The following is a 22082-nucleotide window of genomic DNA, read 5'->3' on the forward strand; positions in this document are numbered from 1 at the left end:
AGTATTTCCCAGTCCATTTCAGGGAATGTATTAGCACTTTTGCATTGTGCATTGTTCTGACAGCTCCTGTTTGGCTGCACACCCACCAGAGCGCTTGAGTTCTCCACCTCTCTCCTACCTATTATAGCAAATTTCATCGGATATCTTTAAGGAAAGAAGGTACGAAGTTATTTTAAAATGCATTACATACATGTAACAAAGTCCTCAAAGCCTTTTGCAACACGTGGAGCAGAGGCCTCTTGGAATTGCCCCTCAAGCCCTCATTTTCTTTCTCCCATGGCCCACTGCAATAACCCTTGCCCTATATTTTAATATTGATTTCAGTATGTTTGACACAACCCTGGAATCTCCAATGTATACAAATTTAGGAAGTGAAGGATCTGTGAGGAATGAAGTTCAGGACAGCTGGAAAAGGAAGATCTGGAGCTGCAAGCACTCAGGAGGAACTGGAGTCCATTTTGGGTTTCTACATACTGTGTTCAGCTAAAGCTCTTGGTAATAGGGACAGAGTGTAAATGATAGAACTCATGTTCTCTTGGAAAGAATGATAACTGATATTATTTTTATGCAGAACAGAGAATTACTCTAGTCCTATATAGCAAATATTGCAGGACTGACACATGCCTTTATCTAATTTTGCAGCAAGAAAACCAAAACAAATCAGCTGCTTTGGCTCCTCACTTCACACCAGGTCCTTATCCTCTGATTGCTCACCAGCAACAAAACACCTCCAAGTCTCCACAAGGCCTGTTTGTGTGTTCTTCATCCAGTTCACTAAAGCAAGCCCAACAGTTGTTGCATGCTCGCATACCTCCACAGCACACATCTCACAGCAGCATACACTATCAATGCCACAGTGTTATTTGGTGTGGGAGCCTGAAGAAGATGCCTCGAGTCATTGGCCATTTAATTTTTGTTGTTTCTATGGAAAAGATGCTATCGCAACATGTAACTGTATGCTTTTTGTTTTGTTTTGTTCAGAATGTCAACTCTGAGACTTCATCCTGGCACTAGAGAGCTGCTCTGTGGTCAGTTTGGCTTGTTCAGTCTCACTAGTAATTGAGACTTGCAGATGAACTCTCTTTGTTCTTTCCCAGCCCATCCCAGGGGCTGTCACTGAAGAAAAGCAGGGATACGTAAGGAAAGCATCTGGCCAGGCCGTCTATCGGTATCAGTGCTATTGATGATGTATGAGCCTGAGCAAAATCCAGCTCATGCACCCAGAGCTGGGCCAGCTTGTCAGGACTGAAAAGCAAAATAAATATATATATATAAATAATAACATTTTTGAAAAGACAAACCTTTATTTTGTCAAGCAGCTTCAGAAAAATGTACATTTGGAGATTGGTTTTGGTGAGTAGGAAGGTACTCTTGTAGAGCTCTGATAGAATTCTTAGATTTTTGTCTATGTAAAATCATAACAGAACTTGGCTTTGAGCTTCTCAGCATCTATAGAATAAGGCAGTGTGGTACTGCATCCCTCCTACCTATTGCAATGGGGCAAAAGCCTGCCTCTAGCCCAAAGAGGCGGAGTATTTAGTTCTTGATGCTCTTGCTGATAGAAAGAGGGAACATGTTACCTATGAAAGGTTGCTTTGGTTTTTTGTTTATTTTTGTTTTACCTCTTCTCCCCCTCCCACCACTCCTTATATCACCTAAAAGAACGTTTTCAGCCTCAGATCTGAGAGAAATCTTCACATTTTTTTGTGCCCTGCAAGACTTACTATCTGTGAGAACCATCCTAAGTCAAACCCTGGGTAAAAGGTGGTACTGAGAAGACAGAAGAATTTCCTGGGAGCCCTCTTAAATGATGCCAGGGGGTTTCAAAGCAACACGACATCCATAGGCTGCTGGCAAGAGTGCCAGCGGCCAGCTGAGTTTGCTAATTCAGCAGCTCCAAATTAGGTCTGAACTCCCTGCTTTAGGGAGCGTAGCTCTGACCTACACAGCCCTCTCCTCCAGCCCAGTAGTGAGGTTTGTGTTACACTATTCAGAAGTAGTGCATCAAACTTCATTCCTGTCAAAAAAACAAAAACACCTAAAAAACAAAAAGGATGCAAGACTCCAGCTAAGTCTGAAGGCTGCTCAGCACCCGTTAGTGACAGCTTTTTATCCATTTAAGTGTCAGCACTGAAAAACCACAGAAAAGGGTATTTCAGCCAACAAATGCTTCAAAAGGAAAGAGATTCATTCCCTTGTGCACACCCTCTGCTTTCTAAACCCAGTGTTTCCTTGTGTGGCCCACTTTCCAGTTGGATGGGGCTAAGCATCTATTAAGTTAGAAGATCCCAGCCCATGTGGTCCCCAGGTCAGCAGCCCAGCATTAACCCACAGAGCACAATGAAATGAAGTGGTCCAGCACCATGACAGTCTCCTTGGGTCTGCTGAGCAGGTCTGGAACAGACCAAACTCCAGAAGAGGCTGTTTGATTCTGTTTGCTAGAAGCTGCTCTCTGAGGCCTGTGCCTCCGTGTCCATCTTTTGGTCCTCACATCAGCCTGGGGATTACAGAGGGAGCCTCAGCCCTCTGGGTTTTACAGGCTGGAAAACAAGCAGGCAGGGTGCTGTGCTGGTGCACAGCAGCATAGCTTCACTGCAAGCAGAAGAGCTGTCCCACTTTACCCCAGATGGATCTCATTTTGAGGAAGGTGAAGAGAAGTATTGCAGCCACCCACAGGGTGATGGCAGTTAGCATCCCTGTCCAGCTGTACTGCCGGCATAGCTGGAAAACACACAAAGTCTTGCTCCCAACAGCAAAGAAATGCAGAGGGCTAATCCTCAAAGCCAGCCAGAAGCTTTCTATTCCCCTCAGCAACTATAAACAGATATCTTCTCTTTTTCTGCACCTTCAGCTGTGGTTGCCCTTCAGACTTCACTGCCAGAGGATGCCAGCAGACAGGCAAGGGCTCTGTCATACCACCAGCTGATTTTTATGCACACAAGAGACCTGCCTTTCACACATTTGCTACTGTGTGAAGGCCAAGCAAAACATTATGGCCTTCACAAGGTGTTTAAACAGAAATACAACTTGTGCGCACAAGAGACTCTCAAGCTGGGAGGTGTGGGACCCCAGCTGTGCATACCTCTAGGAGGCATACAGAGGGACATTTTGACTTAAAAACATCATTGAAGCCATCAGACGTGCTGCCTGCATCCATAGCTTTTAATACAGATTAACTGCTGGGGCTGAAACAAAGGAGAAAGCACAGTGTACAGAAAGAAAAAGAGAACAAAAAAAGGGAAAAAAGAAAAAAAAAAGAAAAAAAAAAAGATACCCTTTTATTTGTAAAGCTCTGATGAAACAACATTCCAAATGCCATCCCATTTAAAAAACAATGGAAACCAACCTAACGATGTGTCAGTCAGTCGCACTATACAGATCGCATCCTAAATTTCAAAGATGCCTTCGTATCTTATGGACTATTTACATATGTATCGGTTAGGTAGTAAAGTTTCATTGCGATTTGTTTCTTTCCAGTACATACTTCTTTCAAATGGCAAAAAATAATAATAACCGACCTGGGGATGCATTTGCTTTAATGTACAAAACTTAGGAGCAAACAGGTAGGGCAATTTTCCTGAGAGAAGGCTTGTTCTTTGAAACTCCCGCTTTAGCAACTGGAAATACAGAAAGCGGATGGGTTTTGTTGCACTAAAAAGCCTAAGGATGCCTAGTTAAGTTTTTCTTTTAAATTATTTACGTACCATTAAGTTAAAATGTTTACATTCATTCATTCGTATAAAAACCGTTGTTAAATCTTATGCAAATGATTTAACACTGATTGCTGCAACGCAAATTGCACTTCTTTTTAAAAAAAAAAAAAAAAATTATTGTATATATGGAAGAGAAAATATCTGATTGCTACCCTGTTTACAAATTTCGACTGGCTCTATACAGTTCAGCCACAAAACATGAACTTTCATAAACCTCAGTCACAGTGTACTTCAAAAGTTATAGAGCAGTCTCGCAAAGTGAGTAAATATCTTAAACAACAACAAAACCTCCTTCGCCAGCTCGATCCCGTGAGGCTTGTACCAAAGGTTGTGATTTCCTCGCCGGGCATCTCTGGGCTCTGGCACATGGGAGCAGAGCAAGGCGGGCACAGGACGGGTGAAGAGGTCAAATGTCCAGCTCTGGGCGCCCACGCTGACTCCAGCAGTACACGCTACCAACACTTCAGAAAGTATCTGCTTATCTCTAATAATTCAAGCTTCCCCAACGCTGACGGCATCCATCAAATTCTTGGGAGGAGAAGGTGATGAGAGAGTGAAAACAAATATACAATCAGAAAGGCAGCACTGCTGGGTGAGTCGAGGATGTGTTTCTGGAATCTATCAATAGGTCTAGGTTTCTCTCTCCTTTTTTTTTTTTTTTTTTCCCCAATTTTCCTTTTTATTTTTACTTTTTTTTCTTTTTTTTTTTCTTTTTTTTTTTTTTTTCTTTTTTCTTTTTTTGAGTGTGTATGTCTGCATTAGCTATCCCTCGGTGGGCACTTGCTTTCCCTACAGTTTTCTTGCATAGATGAGGATCAGGATGCTTCGGCAGAGCCTCATAGGGGGACTGAAAGCCGCCTCTGCCACCAAGGCACGGAAACAATTTCAGAGGAGCGTCCCTAGCCAGCACTCTCACTGCCACCGCTCCACAGAAGAAACCCCGCATGGACATTTGGGGGCTGCTGCACAGTGCCGGGATCCAGCTTGGCTGGCAGCGGGTCACGCCAGAGCCAAGGCACACCAGTGATCCTGTCTGACGGATGCCGTCACCTCGGCCGTGGAGGTCAGGCTGACTCCTGTGTACAGCCCATCTTGACCTGAATACTTAAGGTTGTTGCTTTCGGGACTGGTGCTCTCTCCTGGGCCGGACATCACTGACGAGCTTGCCTGGAGAAGGATGGAAAGGGAGATTTCAGTGAGAGGGTGAGTTTTGCACTGCTCTTCTAAGCATTTGTGAAAATCCAGGGTTTGTGCCCAGCTCTTAAAACCACTCAAGACCACAGAATGGCTGAGGATCACCCTGAGCAGGCTGCCCAGGCCCAAGTCCAGGCAGCAGCTAAGATCTCAAGGAGACTGCACGGCCCCTGTAGGCAACCTGCCTACAGCCATCATCTGCCCCCAAATGTTGTAGCTGAATCAATATTTTGGGGACAGCCTCTTCATTTTCCTATGCTGGCATGGCCTAACTAGGTTGACAGCTGTGTTTGGAGAACAGTACATGGTTGTCTTCACAGCAAGGTAGAAAAGAAAGCGCACGATGTGCAAGAAAGCATCTGGAAATTAGACAGTAAGGTAGGAGGCATGTATGAGGAAGGATGCAGTGCATGTGTCCCACCACTCTCTAATGAAGGAACACAGATGCCAGCACCAAACGTGTGAGCGAGGGAGGGTGGCACCTCTAGTTCTGCATCCGCCATGGGAGAAGCTGAATGCATCCAGCAGTGGGTGCTGAGCACCTCCTGGAAGTCAGATTTCTTTGGCTCCCACAGACTTTAAGACATCTAAAACCACTCCTCACCCTCCAAAAAGCTCACCATGACCCCTTAATCGCCACAAGGCTAACCACTTAGGGAGTTGCCCACCTATGCTTCTGACATAGCTTCATGACACCTACCACCACTAAAACACCCCAAAACAAAGCTCAGGGAACCCTGGTAGGCACAAAGCTGAAACTCTGACCAGCACTGTAATCAGTTCATTTATTTTAATAGAGAAACAGGGAGTTGCAAAGACAAAGAAACAATCATTTTTTCCATGAGGTTGAGCAGATCCACTAGAGAGGAAAAAAATTTGTGGTGCCAGACAGAGAAGGGGCAACATTTTCACCTGATAAAGGAAATGTTTAAGAGCTGACTTCATGCAAAATTAACTCTTGGATATGTCAACTTGGAAACCTTAATTTACTTGTTAATGGATAGTCTTCGGACAGGATTCCTTAAAAAGAGGAAGAAAAAAAAAAAAAAAGCAAAAAAAGACTATCCTAAACCCTGATTGCAGAAGCTTCCTGCCTGCTGTTTAAGTGAAAAGTATACATATTTAATCATTTTCCAAGAGTAGAGCTCTTGGCTCTCCTGGAGCCATGCCAATCTAGAAGTTCTTACGTAGGAAAAGCAGAGTTTTGCTTATTCAAAGGCAGTTTCCGAGCTGCGCTTCGCAAAGCTTTTGTTGCTAGCCCAGCTGAAACCTCACCTGAAAGCGGTACTCGTTGCCAGCGGTCAGTTCTGTCCGTAACAAACCAGAGGCCAGTATTTTATTTATCTTTTATGAAAATGTCTGATGGCTGCTATTCTTGCACCCAGTTACATCAGCTGTTATGTCAAAACGCAGAGAGTGGAGAAACCACCGCTGCTCCAGAAAACAGACAAAATGGCTCAAATTTGAAAACATAATTTTATATTATTCCTCTATCAGATACACAATTGCTATTCAGTAACAACTAATCTCTATATCCTCTTTGTCTGCTCACAAGTAATTCAATGAGTCGATTTTCGTGTGAACCTTTGGGTCCATTTTTGGGTCTCGCATCAACCCAGATTTTTACAATTCACATTCATTGTGTGGACTCCTGTTGGCACCACATACCTATTTTTTTTAACAGACTGAGTGTTCCCACGCTGGAAGAAGGGTTTAAATGTGAGCAGTGTTTAGGTTTAGCAGAAATTGCTGGGAGCTGTTTTGAAAGGTTCCTGTTTGCCCATATTTGCCGCTGTTGTTCCGGTAGGCAAATATCTTATCACTGCCTATTTTTTCCGGGCTCGGAAAATGTAGTTCGCCCTTTTCCTGATTCAGCCCCGCAGAGGTGGGGCACAGTGCTCTGCCCTTTCCATACCGGGTTATCAGCTCCCCCTCCCTCTGACACCCCAGAAGGGAGGATGCAGAGGCATGTCCTGTTTGAAGGCCGCCCATCCCTATCCAACCACGGCTGGATCCTGGCCCCACTGAGCCAGCGTGGGCAGGACCTGGGCAGGACAGCTGGGCCTGGAAACCCCACCTTGGTAATATCATGACAAATCCAGGCAGCTGAGGCAGCTCCCAAAGTGAGACATGGAAAACAAATTCATAGAAAGGAGGTGGCCAGATCTTTGAGAGAGGTGACCCGAGCTGCCTACCTCCAACTTCAGCAGAGGAAAGGCAGCAGAAAGTTAGTTGGTTGATTAGAGGACATTTGTTAGCTGGAATAAATGAACTGAACAATGCTGCTGAAGTCAAGAGGCTACTCCAATTTTCAACAGCTGGCTCAATCAAATGAAATAATGGATTTGTTTTTATTGCAGGTATCTGATAATAAGATAGATAATCAATGAAAGTCAACTTCCTGAGGAAAAAATGATGGAAGTCCCAAACAAATATCTGTATCTGTAAGGGTGGTTTAAGGATCCCACCTTCTTTCTACACAAACCAGGCAGCCTGTGGGCAGGTTGTCTGGATCAGAGGTGACCTCTCTGTAGAGGATCTGCCCTCCATGCTCACAGCCAGACCCCAGCCAGAGCCATAGAGGGATTTAGACACCCACATCCTCCCCAGTTCTGCTAGCCCAGACCAGAAAAAGGCTGCTCAGCCCAGCACTAGGGAAACATCTCCGGCTGGAAGACTCATTGTTTATTCTACCCACTCCTTCCTGTGCCGTCTGCCTGCCATGGAGACCAGGGAGAGGGGAGGGTGATGAAAGGCAAAACCTCTGGTCAAGAAGTTGTGCTAACATCTGGAAGGGGTGGCTGAGAGCCTTGGTCTGAACCTCTGTTCCATCAGATAGACCTTTGCTCCTTCTACTTCAAAAGTTCAAAACACTCCAGGAATTTTGGACATCACACTAGGTCTGTGTCTCAGCCAGTAGGCTGTTCCCTTCCTCTTCCACTAGCACAGTTTAGGCTTGCTGCACTTAAATAATAACCGTAGTCAGCTGAAACACACTGGCAAAAACGTATTTCATGTATAATGGATTCTGTCAAATGGTAGTGAGCCCTTCATTTTCCAGTCTCAGCCTCCCTTCAGTAACTGCCATCCCCACTCACAGCACTTTCTCCAAATAATCTGTCCCTCCTTTCCGAACGAGGGTTTCAGTACTGCAAAACCACAGCTTTTCCCTGATTTAGTGACCCCCTTGCTATGCAAAGCTGTAATTTCTTGCTAGCCTAATTGATCCTTTTGTTTATATTGCTGATGTGTAAGTTTACATATCTTCTAATCTCTCCTTTGTATTATAGAGACATAAATCTGTGGTTAATACTTCATTAATTTCCTCAAGGAGGCAACTTCCAGCATGGTTTGGGAAAGCTGATGACCCTTCTGCTGTCGAGGGCTGTTTGAATAATTGGTTTTATTGCTTTTGCAATAAAGCTAAACAAAGCAAAATATATGTGTCTATAAGCATGCATAAGGCTGGAGTAGAACAAAAAATACTCCTTTTTCCTTGGCTTTCCCCACTGAAACAAAAAAGATGGATTGCTTTGTTCCGTTTGATACAAAAAGAACTGCTTTCTCTTGAACACATGTACACACAGAAAAGAAAATGAGCAGCTAAATTTATGAAATTGAGTGGGAAGAGGAAAGAAGAATCCTATTTTGTCCGAGAGCAAAGACTAATGCAAAAGAGGAAAGAGATCTGGATTAATTTCCATTCCCTGACAGGGAAGATTTAACCTGACATTTCATATCTCCCAGCATAATGCCTTGACTACCAGACTACTTGGTGCCTTAGGTTGCCATGTTCCTCATGCCTCCTACTGATCTTATTCCACCTGCTTTAAATATTTACTCATACCAGGACTGAGGCACTGTGTTCTCTTTTTCCAGGTGAAAGTCCTAACGACTATGCTGGTGAGTCTTTCTCATTGAAGCTGCCCCAGCAGCTAAGAGATTACTCTGCATTAAATGAAATCTCATCATCACATAGTCCGAAGGAGACTCAGCCATTCAGCTTTCCAATATCCAAGTGGCTGGGAAATATTTTTAAGAGGTCACGGTTCATCCACACTCTGGGAGTTACTGTACTCACTTTGGTTCCCCTGTCACCTGTATTTATCTCCTATCAACGTGCTGCCTAGAAGAGAGCAAATATCAAATCCTCCAACAATCTCATGAACCCTCTTCTGAAAACAAAACAAAACAAGCATGCCAGAAGCTACTCAGTGAATTCAGCTCAGACTGCCTTGTCATCTGGGGAACAGCCAGAGCTGTGTTTTTCTTCCTGCTTACCAACTGCAAAGACTGGTTCCTTCATCTCTCCCACTTTCCATACTACAACACAGAAAAGCCGGTCCTGAGCCACTTTCTGAAGGTCAGCCTCCAAAGGAAGTAAATACATGTTTTACCTGCAAGATGTCTGTCCTAAGTTATTCTGCATTTACTCTGTGGTGTGCGGTTATGGTCCTCTTGAAATAGCTCTTGATTGGAGGCAAAGGACACAGCACAGTCCTCTGCAAGAGGAACTGCTCTGGTGCTGCTGAGCCTCTACTGACATCAGCTCTGGCTCAAGGAGCCTCCATGCCCTGCCATGAAAAGCAGATTTTACAGCAGTTTTCATCCTGCCTTTTGTCCTAATAAGGGAATAAAGCCCTTCTGGTAATCACATCAGTTGGAGCCCCTGCATGGAAATGTATGGGTGTGCACTAAAGACCGTGCCCTTCATTTAGCAAATTATTCTGCATAGCTTTTCTCTGTGCTGTTTCAGCAGCAACAAAAGGAAAGCAGGTATAGATGCAGATGCAGGCTGCCTGAAACCTTCAAGTCTTCTTTTTATGGGGATGTTAGGCAACTTCATATATCATGCAGCTGGGCCTTTTCCATATTAGTAACACGGGACACCCAGTACTTACACTGCTTAGGAAAACAGAAATGGGCCTAAATCCTAGATCCAGATGTGAATTTGGCAAATAGCTCCTTTACAATGGGGCAACGAAATATCTCCGATCCAAACACTTTTACATCTTGAGATGTTTGAAATCAACTTTGCACCCACAGCAATTCATTAATCACATCTTTTAAATGTTTAAACTTCAGCTAGAATGTAAAATCAACATTAAAGGTTCTCGACAATTTGTCTTGAAATTGGCATCGCATGAAGTTCCCTTCATGAAATAGAGTGTCTCAAAGACACTTTCGTGAGTAATTGCTGCCCTTCTCTTTTTCTGCCCTCCCCTCTTTATTTTACTTTAGAAGAGATAAAGAAAGGTAGGGCAAAAAGTGAGTATTACTGACACAAATGAATTCTGCTGAATTTCATTTCCATTAGATTTTTACATAACTAGGAGCTCTTTTGGCAGCCTCCCACAAGAGACATAATAAATTACTTTTGTACCAGTAGAGGAATTCATTTTCTCTGTTTCATTTAGCAACAACATGGCTGTGAATTTCAGACAACAGTTTCTAAAACGTCATCATATTTTTTCTGCCTAATGTCAATTTGGCATTTTTCCCTTTCTCGCAGAAGGGCCAGAGAAGAAAAAACAGAGCAAGGCAACAACAAGTTGCCATGTCAGTTGTGCAATGTGCAGGGAATGGATAAGTACACTCTCCGAACAGGTGACCAGGTTTCAGCAATGTCACCCTTCTTGTTAAGGCAACCAAAGATTAGAGAGCCAGGATTCATCCATCCGAGGGCTTTTACCTCCTGACATGGCCTGAAGAAGCTTATTCTCCTCGTGCAAAGCCACTGCCTGTGCTAAGAATAGACACAAACCTTCAGGCTATCGATATGTCAGCTCAAACGTGGAAAAAAAAAAAAGAACGAGAAAAATAGAACTCCAGTAAAGTATCTGTGCTTCGCATACATGATCAGATTAAAGGCTTCCATGTTCTAAAATGCTGCGTTCCCTTTCGTCTTGACAGCTTCAATGGGCCTTAAGAGCACCCAGCTCATGGCGTTTTGGCTCACAGGCTCCTCCATCCCACTGAATTGCTGATGCTTGAGCACAGCAGGAGACACAGCCCACCTCCATCGCTTCCTTTTACAGGATTGTTGCACACAAGAGGTATTTTGCAAGTGTTTTGTACACACAGGCCACATCAGGGAGAATGATGGTAGAGAAAAAGCCATGACTGTCCTCTCCTAGCCTGATCTACAGAAAAACCAGGGATGTTCTGGCACTGGGGTTGCCCTCATGTAATTAAGAGCAGTCTCAGGGTTTCTGCAAGTGGCTCGTAGTTGCCAGCATCTCCCAACTCATCTTTTGCCTTGGGAACACTCAGCTCACTCTCCTCTGTAGCCCCACAACTCCTCCTGCCAAAATCACGTCACAAAGTGTACCAGCAAAACGATAAAAGAAATATTGCTAATACCAGTTCTGACACACTGTCCTATAGAGAACGGCTGCCGAAAGGAAAGCAGGAGACAGTCAGCCAAGAAATTGGCAGCACGGTGAAAATGGAATCTCTCTGTAAGGTCTCTCCTTCCAGAGGAGCGTACAGCTGCACCACCTACAGCCCGCACCTCTGAGGCTCAGGGTAGATTTTGCTGATAGGTTCTGCCCATTGCATAAATCGCACGACATTCCTCAGGTCAATAGGCATCCAAAGGGAAAGGTGAGGAAAATCTGGTTGATTTTTTTTTCCCTTTGCAAATTTTAGGGGAGAAATTAAAATAGTATTCAATGCAGGGAGCATGAAACCCCAAATATAGTGCACATTTTCATTGCTGTTTCTCCCCCCCCCTCCTTTTTTTTCCCTGTTAATTTTATTGGATTGTCAGGGTTTTCTCAAGTCATAGAGGAGCCCTGTTAATAAAATCCTTGCCTGACAGTGTCAGAACCAAAAACCCAGAGCTTCTGAAACTGGGTGGCCCTGCCAGCCGACAAACAATTGCATCTGCTAAAAATGCTTTTTGTTGTTCCTTTCCCTCTATACAATGAAACTCTGTACGTCAGTAATAAAGCCATTGATAGGAACTGGGATGTGGGAGTGCTGGGACACATTGAAAAATAGTTATTATAAACAATGTCCTCTTTTTATTAATAAAGGAGCAGAGAAAGCCACATTAGGAAAGCTTTTGAAAGAAATGATGTGGCAGATTAAAGGATATGAAGATCAAAAGGAGCGTGGATGTGGGTATGTATAGCCAAAAGGTTAGGAATTAATTTGTATTAAAGTGTGCAATATTAACAGTAGTATTTGTTATCAAATGTGATAACTGAGCGAAGAAAGGTAGTTTGTGATGATATGAGCGTGTGACTTAAAATAAGGATCAAAACTACTAGAGCTCATGGCTGTCAAAGGCTGAACACCCGACCATGGAGGAGCCCGCTGCTAGCAGAGGGCTGATCCACACACACTGCAGTCAGCTGGGATCCTCTGCCTGCTTTCAGCTGGGTCTGGGTTCGAGTGTAGGAATACAACTGAGTTTAAACCAAAAGGCATTATGCCTCCCTTCAAACAGCAGGGCAAATTCTTATCAGAGAGCGTTTCAGAAACAAACAGCATGTGTGTAAATGTTTCTTGAAAGGATCAGTTGGGCACCATTTGTTGGTTTTGCTTCAGAGAAAAGCCTTTGAGAGAATAAGCAAAACACTTCAAAACAAAAGGGCTTGGGCTAAGCCGTGCTTAACTTAATCATAAAAATTATATAGATCTTAATTAAGGGGTTTGTAAAGTACTTAAGCTTGTCGATCTGTTTACAGCTATATGTAATATCTTCCGAAAATCTTGTTCCAGTATCAGCTAACAAAAGTGGAAAGTTTATTTAGATTATTGTTCTGCTAGATAAGATAAAAGCTGTGATAACACTGCACGGTGATCGGCCTGCTTACCAATACGGATGCTGTGTCACTACTCACCCCCGAGGCTGCTGGCTGTGTGCTTGGGGAGGCGTTTTTGCTACAGTCGTCTGAGTTAGTAGAAGACGTGGATGTTGGAGTCATAGGAACTGCAGTAGTACTGTTACCTGAAACATCAGGGTCCGGCATTAAAAACAAGAATATTCCAGCCTAGGAAAAGAATTCTAGCATCTCAACTACCCGATTTTCATATTTACCAGAGCATGCCTTTGACTTATTTATGTTCTTAGGTTTTCGTTTCCTCGTCTGAATTCCTTCTTTTTTCATAGCAAGTGGTCGGGGAACCTGAAAAGAATAAATTTCCACACCAGTCTTAGAGTTGTGCATGTGCTCTAGTGGCCAAAAATCAAAAGTAGACTATAAGAGCAAAGAGTGATGTTGAAAACGCCTGTTCAATCACGTACACCAAGTCATTTTTCCTCTCACGACATAGTGATTCCAAAAAACATCGTATTCTGTTTGGGCAAAACCATGAGCTTTTTCAAGGGGAGTTTTATTGGAATAAAGAAGTGGGGAAATTTTCTTTGTTGATGTAGGCTAAACAGCTTTTCCAGCACCTCAGTCCGTCCACAGATTAACAGCACCAGTTTAAAGGAGAAAAAGCACTGTTTGGCCACAGGTCATATGACATTAAATTGGACTGGATGTATCTGATCCCTGATTTCTTTTTTCTAGCCAGTTGGGGTTTATCTTCAGTAGTTTGTTCTGGAAAGCAAGAATGCAAATGAGGGGAAAAATTCTCCTCTCCTTGCAGACCAGTTACACAAACTGGATCAACACCAGTAAGCTTTATAGGACAGAAGCTTCACGCCATAATCAGAGTAGCATTGGTTCTTATAAGCAGTTCTGTGTGTGATGTAGGTTTAGAGTATCCAAATTTATGTCTGTAGAGAAAATGAGTTCAAAAATCAGCTATGTGCTTACTATATAATCATTATGATTATACAGAAAACACTGGCTTAAAATGTATTTTAACTTCATGATAACATGAGTTAGTTTGGGAAAATGCAGTTCAGCCATGTGCTTACTATCACTGTTTTTAAACCAGTGATAAAATTTGCTTTTTTTTCAAAGGCTGGACCGTGTACCAACCACTCCTAACACCCACCTTCTTCAAGCACATGTGGCTCAGCCTTAACATAACCCAGTGGGTCACTGTGGGCTCCAAGTCTCAAGCCATATTCCATCACGTGCAAGTTATTTTCTTCCTGCATTATTGCCTGCCAAGGCTGAAATCGCATTTAAAGTTTTGCTGGCTTACCTACGGTTGTAATTACATTTCAAGTTTTGCCTGTCTGGTGTATGAAAAGCTGTCCTATTAAATGTCCACTGTTGTTTTTTTCCCTGACTGAAATCATGGCAACAAAAGGACCTCTGCCAGTTATCCCAAGGCAGTTTCTCCATACAGATCTGTACAAATTTGCAGTGACAAATCCCTTCAGGCACTGTCAACACCATAACTTGCTAAAAGGGGAGAGCCATTTTCCAATGCCATTTTCAGTCACTTTGTCAATTTTATACACCTCTATCTTTTTTTTTTTTTTCTTTCTTTTTTTTCTTTTTTTTTTCTCTAACTCCATAGTCCAAGACTGTTAGAGTCAACAGAAACTTTGCCCTGGCTTTGGGAAGCCAAATGCCACCTGCATGCTGTGCCCAATGCCACCAGAGAGACAGACCTGCCAACAACTCACCCGAGCCTGGGGGACAGGGCAGCCAAGCGTGAGGGGACATGGTACATAGGCCAGAGGGAGCATGGAACCTCAGTCAAAAGGGACTTTCTTACCCCATGAAGCTTCATGTAGAGGCCGCAGGCATTGCAGACGGGCTCACCCTCGGCGTTCCGGCGCCAAAGGGTGGTGGTGGTAGTGTGGCAGTTGGCACAGGACAGGCCGAGCCGCCGCGACGAGGGCTGTGGGTGAGGGGAGGCAAACACACATAAACAGGTGGACAAGAGCAGACAGTCGGTGTCTTTGCAGTTAATATTCCAAAAGTGGGGATGGCGGGAGCTTTTTTATAGCATTTTTGAAGGATATCCTAGAACTGATGCAAGATTATCCTCATTTTCAAGGCTGGAAAGATGGCTGGAAAAACCCGCAAGTCGCACATGGGAACCACTGACTGGGGCCTCCACTGAGACCAGGGGGTATTCCTCCAACAAGACAGACCACAACACCGCTGCACCAAAAACCTCCCTGCAGTCCTCAGCGAAGCACGTTGCCTCCTGGGACACAAGCAACAAGTTTGGGCTTAGGCAAAGGAGAGGGACTGAGGGCAGCTTTCAGAGAGGGGAACACATCAAAAAGCATCATCTTGTGGAAGGGCTTCCTTATCATCCTCTGCTTTAATATCATGAGAAAAAACAGCATGCCTTGGGAACGTGTTTTACGGAGGGGAGCTTTCCCTCGGCCGTCAGAAAAGCTAGTGTGGGACAACAAGGTCCACATTGCAAATAAGCCATTTATGGCACTCTTCCGTGGAGTTTGGAGCCAAGATGAAGCAACCCGGTATCAGAAATAACCGCATAACCCGGCGCTTTATGGCTGCAGGCTGTATATCATAAGTGAAGGCAGTCCTCATAAACATGTGAAATGAAGGTGAATGGGTTATAAAAGTTCCTGTAACAAGTGATCTCTTTTACGTTCATCACAAGCAAAGAATTCCAGCTACATCGTAAATCTATTATTTTTCAAAGTATCGCATTGTCAAAAAAAAATAAAAAATTATATATATATATATATATATATATAAAAGCCAGCAACTGGCAGCCGAACGAGTTTACGTGGAAAAGTCAGCTTTAGAGAACTGCATTAATCTTATTTTGACCATAAAGCGCCCATAACTGAAATGACTGAGTTGAGGGTACTATGCCCTTCCTCTTGAATCATTTACTGCTGGGTTGTTAGGCACAGCTCGGTCACCTTTGATACAACAGAGCCGCCCGCCATTTGGGAAACACACAGCGATGCTTTAAGCGTGGAGAATATTCCAGAGCAATGACTGAGTTTCTTGAATTTGGGCTGTTCCAGTTTCCTTCAAGGGGAATTTTATGCCGTGGCTCAGAGCGAGCTTCAGATTTAATAGGATTTGTGCAACTTTGGAGCAGTAATTCATTATTAATTGCACAATAATAACAATTTTTAAATGCACCAAATATAACACAGACTATTTCCATGCATTTCAGATGTGTCTACTTTCTAATCTCAAAAATCCAGTTCTCACAACACCAGAATTTTTGGTCTCAAATGCATATAAATGCGCTGCCCATTGCGCTCCACAGTGCAATACGAGTTTCACATGAAGCAGGTTGTAACAAAAGTTGGTCATAACACACAAGTTGCATTTTCTTTCTTTGCAAGCAAAATGCCATTTTGCTGCTAAACCCTTCTGTCTTTTGCATGCAGGCTGCTGTGAATCTAATTTTATTCCTGTAGCTTTGTTCATTCCTGTATCTAAACAAACGAGAGGTTTGGGGCACATTTTGAAGTTAAAATGGCTTTTCCACCTCAGGAATTTTATCAGAAACTTTGGGGAAATCTAAACATGTTTAGCATTTTCAAAACATTTTCCCTTCTCACCTACATATTTCCAACGGCGTGAGCACGCAGCTGCCTCTGATTTATAGCTCTGGCCAGCGTGCTTGGTGCAGACTATTGCACAGAGCTATTTCAGAGTTATTTAGCCGAGGTGTCGGGCTGAAATCAAGCTGCTGCCTGACTCTGATTCGGTCTCCTCAGCCCTCTCCCCACTCAGAAATGGTGAGCAGGGCCGGGGAGATGTACAAGCGCACTGAAATCCACTCCCGGCTGCAGTGCCATGGGCAGTCGAGCTCCCCACTCAGGAGATAACACCTTCTGCAATGTGATTTGGTGCGCTGCTGGCTACAAACACACAAGCACCCAGCGGCAACCAGCTCCTGCCTCAGCGTTACGTTAACTTCGTCCCTTTAAGCAGAGGTGAGGTCTCTTTTGGAACGTGGACCATCCGCTACCTGAGTGTCAGCTTTTTGCTTTCCCCCGTTAAAAGCATTAAATTCAGACCACTGTGAAATAAAGGGTGAGTTTAAACGCTACAAAAACAGGAACAGAGCGGAGCAGCTGGTTTGATTGAAAGGCTCTTGAAGGGCCGATCACTTTGCTACGCCGTCTCCGTACACAAGGGTCCAACCATCAGCTCGGATTATAGCGGCGTGATTTATTGTGGCTCGCTCCTAACAGCCATTACCAAGGCACGGATTCTTTTTCCCCGCTGACCTCCACCCAGATTTGCTAAACATAATGTGCAGTTCCCACTTGGTAAATTCTCTCCTCGCCTATTCAGTGCCAGCCCGAGTTATAAACAGGGGCTCTGGTTTGTACTATTTATTTCCCCCACACACACCCCGGTTTTAGGAAGGTATTTTTAGAAAAATCACCGCTCATTTCTTAGGAGTCAAACAAAACAAAGGCTTATTATCGTCGTTTAAACAATTGCTTTTCTTTGAGTTATATACAAAACTTGCTTACGTTCCCAAGGATCGAGCTCTCGGCAAACAAAGCAGGTCTGCAGAAATTCCCGGCTCTCTCAACAAACACTTTCCAAACCCGATGACTATTTTATTTTTTTCCATCCCTTTGGGAAAGTTTTGGAAGTGAACTCGCTCACCGATGGGCTCCGCTAATGCAAAATAAACCCCAAACACCTGTGTGTGGGCAGAGGGTCCCAAAGACAGGCCCTTTGCCTGTGCCACCGCAGCACTGTCTCCGAATTGGGACACCTCAGAGGCGTACCTCTATGTCTCTCCCCCCCAACACCCGGCCCGCAGTCCACACTCACCACTCTCTTCTGGGGCTTGATGAGGGGCCGGCTGAGGCCGTTCATTTTGGTGTAAAGCCCGCAGGCGTTGCACAGGTAATTCCCGGTGCCGTCCCTCCTCCACAGCGGGGTCTGAATGGAACCGCAGTTGACGCACTCGCGGCTCTCGGAGAGGTCTTCCAGCAGCTCTGCGGGCAGGAGCGGGACACTGCGATGAGGCACGGCCGAGCCATTCCCCCGCGTGAATTTTTTAGAATCCCCCCAGCACCACCTAATTTTTTGATGTTCTTTGCCTTTAATCCCGCCACACTCGCTCCTAGAGTAGCCGCTGCTGCCGAAACGCCCTGCGGTAATGCCCTGCCGCAATGCAAGCCGAGGACTCCTGCGTTTCGCCACCCTGCTCTGAGCCCACCTGAGGGCCCGGAGCTGCTTTGCTCGGTGTCCCCGCCGGGCAAAGAGTCGTGCGGCTTTCTGGTGGGAAACACCTAGAGAACGGGTACAGCTTCGGCCTGAGAGCTCCTGGGCTCCGAGCTATAAAGGGGAACGAACGCTTGGCTTATCTGGTTCAATTCCTTCTCGGTGGGTGAGGGGGAAATAGAAAAATCGGAGGCGCCGGGCCATCGTGCTCCGACGGCTGCAGAGCGCTGGGGAAAGTGCTGAGCACGGCGAGGAGCAGAGGGAAAGCGAATGTAAAAGAGAACGCCTTCCCCCTGCCAATCTCCGTGCTTTGTCTATTATTATTATTATTATTATTATTATTATTATTATTATTATTATTATTATTATTATTATTATTGAAGGGGGGGGGGGAGGAATAAAAAATAAAAAATAAATAAAAAATAAAAAATAAAAAAAATAAAAAACGGAAAAAAAAAAAAAACACTCCAAAACGAAACTGCACCAAATATCAACGTTGCCTGCATCGCTCCGTGCTGAGCGTGGAAACGCGGAGCGCGGCGGCGGCCCCGCGGCACTGCTCGTGCTGGGAACGGCTCTTCGTTGTGTATCAGTAGGCGGCTAAGGGGGATCGGAGAGCTGCGGAGCGCAGCGCCAGCACTGATCCATCCCCACGCCAAGCACCGAGGCGATGCTCCACGAGCGCTGGAATCGCTGTTTGATTTGTCTCTCCTCGGTAGTTCCCTTCGCGTTGACCGAAAGGAATCCTGCTCTGATCGCACCGCCGGGCTTTTGTTTTTTGGTTATTATTTTTTTCCTCATTATTATGTATTTTATTTCCCTTAACTCTTGAGAAATATATTTCTCTCCGTGGAAAGGAAAAGCAAAGCGTTGATTTGAGATTACTTTTTGGTAGCCCTGCGAGTAACGTTAAGCTGAACTGCATCAGATCGCCTCGTGTTCTGTTAGAACCAAACCAAACGAAAGCGATGCCTGCGGGCTGTTGTGAGCCGCCCGTGCCACTGCCGTGCCCGACACAGGCACCCCGGAGCTCTCCCACCGACGGGCAGCCCCGGCCCGCACTCCGCCGCCCCGACAACGACCCTGTGGGGACGGGAGGAAGCCCGGAGCGGGGCAGAGCCGAAGCCTATCGGGATCCATTGGCACTGCCCCTTCTCTCCCGTATACCGTCTCGTCTCCTCCAGCCCGAAACAGCCTTTACGCGTTTTTATTTGCTGTTATTTCCCCCTTAGCTTTAAGCTGAGATTTGGGGAAATCGCGTTCAGAGCGTTTGTTAAAAACCTCGGCTTTGCTTTGCTCCGTTCCGCCACAGCTTCCGCCTCGACCACCGTGAGCGGGCGCCGAGCAGAGCTTTCCTATGTCCGACAGCCGCCCGGTGCCACCGGGAGACGGCGGGGACGGCCCGGGGAGCGGCAGCGGCACGGGGCGATGGAGCGGGCAGCGGGGGTTGGGCCTGGGGCTGTCCGGGAGCGGAGAGTGCGGGTGTGCACACACGTCTACGCGTACATCCCCATACACAGGTATATATCAGCATATATACCTGTATATATAAGTATATAGAGACATATAAGCATATATACAGATATATATATATATATACACACCTATATATATACATCTGTACTCTCGCACAGTCCCATCTCTCCCTCCACACACTCCCTCCTACCCGTACAGACACCCTTTAAAGCCGCTCGATCGGCAGCGATCGTCACACCGCTGCGATTCCAACAGAGGTGTCCCCCTCAACCTCTCCCCGCAGCAGCGCTGTGACACCTCCGGAACGATCGGGACATCCCAGCACGGCAGCAGCGCGGGTGCCCGTTCCCATCGACGGAGCGAGGCTGAGACTCGCTTTCTTTAAAATACATATAAATATTGGCTGGTTTTTGTTCGGTTGTGTTCTTTTTTTTTTCAATGAAGTAAGGAAGCGCTTTGCGGATGAAATCATTAACGTAGTCCAACCGAGAAGTAGCTCAGCAATTAAGCGATCCCATAATTCATTCGATAATCCTATATAGTTAAGAACGGGCTCTCACTCGGGGACGGCAGAAAACCCCAGAACGGAGAAGCCGCCCCGAGCGTCCCCCCCTCCCCCCATCCCGGCGCCGTTCCTCTTCGCGACGGCCCCGAACGAAGCGCCGTTCCCGGCCGCTCCCCCCGAACCCCACGCGGCCGCCGGCTGCCCCTACCTGCGCTGGGAGCCCGCACGGGGATGGGCGCCGCTCGGCCCTGCAGGCAGTGCAGCACGGAGTTCTCGAAGGGCGCCGCGGGCCAGGCGGGGCCGAGCTGCGGCCCCACGTAGGAAGCGTAGGGCGCCGGATAGGAGCCGTTGAGCGGCCGCGGCAGCGCTCCGTACTGCTCCCTCGCCGCCAGGCCGCCGCCGTACTGCTCCCGCGAGGCGCCGTTGGCCACGGGCGGGCTGGGCGAGTAGGGGAAGCGGCCCGAGGGATGCGCGCCGCCCGCGGCGCCGTACGAGGGGCTCTCGGTCGCCGGCTGCGACCAGACGTGGCCGGCCGGAGCGTGGCCGGGCTGGGCCGCGCCGCCGCCCTGCAGGTAGGGCAGCGTGGGCAGCACGGAGCCCACGCGGGTGGTGGGCACGTAGACGGGAGAGCTGGGCGAGGAGTGCATGAAGCCGCCCGGAGATCCGTCGTAGGGCGCGGGGCCCTGCGAGGCCGAGATAGCCAAGGTCTGGTACATCGCCGGCGGCCGCTCCGAGTCCGGAGGCAGCGAGAGCGGCAGCGGGACGTCCTCCTCCCGGCGGGCGGGCGGGCCGGGCGCGGGGACGGCCCCGAGGTGCGGCGGGGCGGGTCGGGGGCTGCCGCCGGGCTCCGGAGCGGGGGTCCCGGAGGTGGAGGAGGAGGAGGGCGAAGGAGGCGCCCGGGCGGCGAAGGGGTACGAAGACGCAGCGCACCGCTCCGCCGCGCAGCAGCCGCCTTCAGCCACGGCCATGCAGCTCCGCTCTGCGCGCTGGGTGGGGACGGGAGGGAGGAGGGAGAGGGGAGGGGGTCCGCGTGGGGGGGGGGGGGGGTGCGAGGGGTGGGGCGGGACGAGAGAGGGAAGGGAGGGGGGAGAGAAATGACAACAACAACGTTAGCGCCGGGCGGCCGTAACGGGACCCGCCGGCTCCCGTCCGCCCCTCCGCGACCCACAGCTGCGGGGGGGGAGGCAGGGGGACGGGGGTGCGGCAGAGCCCCTTCCTCTGTCACCGCCGTCGTTACGATTCCCGGTGCGATGAATGAGTCATTTGACAGTGTGCTGCGGTGACAAGCACCGGGAAGGCGATCGCTCTGAGGTTACTTCGCGCACCGCCTCTATCGTCCGCTCCTTCCCAGCACGGTGTGGGGGGAAAGCGGACGGGAGGGGCTCGGGGACGGAGCCTACGACTGCAGGGACAGGGACAGGGATGGCCCCGAGCCCTCCGCCGCCGCATCTCCGAGAGGAGACGGTGTCTCTAATAGGGGGCACCCGTAAGGATCGACACGGAGATGGGCGCGGAGCGCGTCTCCCTCCCGCCCGAGATAAGCGGCAGATAAGGGCCGGCAGCTAGATAAGGCTACGGCCCCGCCGTCGGATGTTTGCCCACAAACCTCCCTTGGGCTCCCCCGGCGGAAAGCGAACGGAAAGGAGCGGGGAGAAGGGGGGCCCAAACCTGCTGCCGGCTCCGGGCCGGGAGGGATCCAGCGCCGAGGGGCAGCGGCGGCGGCGGGCGGCGTATAAATGGGAGAGAGGAGGCGCCTCTCGCCGCCGGGCCGGGAAAGTGCAGGCGGAGCGGCCCTGATTGGGCTCCGGACGCTGAGCAAACAGCGGCTCCGCGGGAACTGCGGGCGGGCGGCCGGGGGGGCACCGCACCGCTCGGGGCCGGGCAGGGGAGGAGGGGGCGGGGGGTGCCGCGCTCGGCGGTGTCGCTGCCGTTAACCCTTCGTTCTGCTCCTTAGCATCAGAGCGCTGAGAGGGGGAACGCACGCTCCTCCCCGGCCGTCAGGTGAGGCCAAAGCCGTGTGCGAGCCGGAGGCTGTGTGCGTTTCTCCGCTGCTTCGTTCTCATTCTTCTTTTTTTTTTTCCTCCCTCTTTCTCCCCCCCGCCTTCCACCCTCCTATCCTCTTATCTCAGCTGT

At 47.7% G+C, this 22082-nt stretch overlaps 1 protein-coding gene across 1 annotated transcript; it reads right to left on the bottom strand.

Moving 5' to 3' along the window:
* Positions 1 to 2226: 2226 nt before the first annotated feature.
* GATA6 (GATA binding protein 6) lies at positions 2227 to 21751 on the bottom strand. Its single transcript, XM_072328653.1, has 7 exons — positions 21618 to 21751; positions 20158 to 20935; positions 17573 to 17739; positions 14544 to 14669; positions 12958 to 13045; positions 12761 to 12867; positions 2227 to 4880 (listed from the first exon to the last, which is right to left on the bottom strand). The coding sequence occupies exons 2-7, from the start codon at positions 20915 to 20917 to the stop codon at positions 4713 to 4715; spliced, it is 1416 nt and encodes a 471-aa protein (XP_072184754.1). The 5' UTR covers positions 20918 to 20935; positions 21618 to 21751; the 3' UTR covers positions 2227 to 4712.
* Between the last annotated feature and the right edge of the window lie 331 nt (positions 21752 to 22082).

This window comes from Excalfactoria chinensis, chromosome 2, assembly GCF_039878825.1.
Source record: "Excalfactoria chinensis isolate bCotChi1 chromosome 2, bCotChi1.hap2, whole genome shotgun sequence".
NCBI lineage: Eukaryota > Metazoa > Chordata > Aves > Galliformes > Phasianidae > Excalfactoria > Excalfactoria chinensis.

What these genes read in the sequence shown, in the direction of transcription:
- GATA6 (XM_072328653.1), bottom strand. Translation starts at nt 20,917, where the DNA reads ATGGCCGTGGCTGAAGGCGGCTGCTGCGCGGCGGAGCGGTGCGCTGCG. An exon ending in TCTACATGAAGCTTCATGGG is followed by an intron (nt 13,046 to 14,543) that starts GTAAGAAAGTCC and finishes TATTCTTTTCAG; the next exon opens with GTTCCCCGACCACTTGCTAT. An exon ending in CACAGCCAGCAGCCTCGGGG is followed by an intron (nt 4,881 to 12,760) that starts GTGAGTAGTGAC and finishes ATCCTTCTCCAG; the next exon opens with GCAAGCTCGTCAGTGATGTC.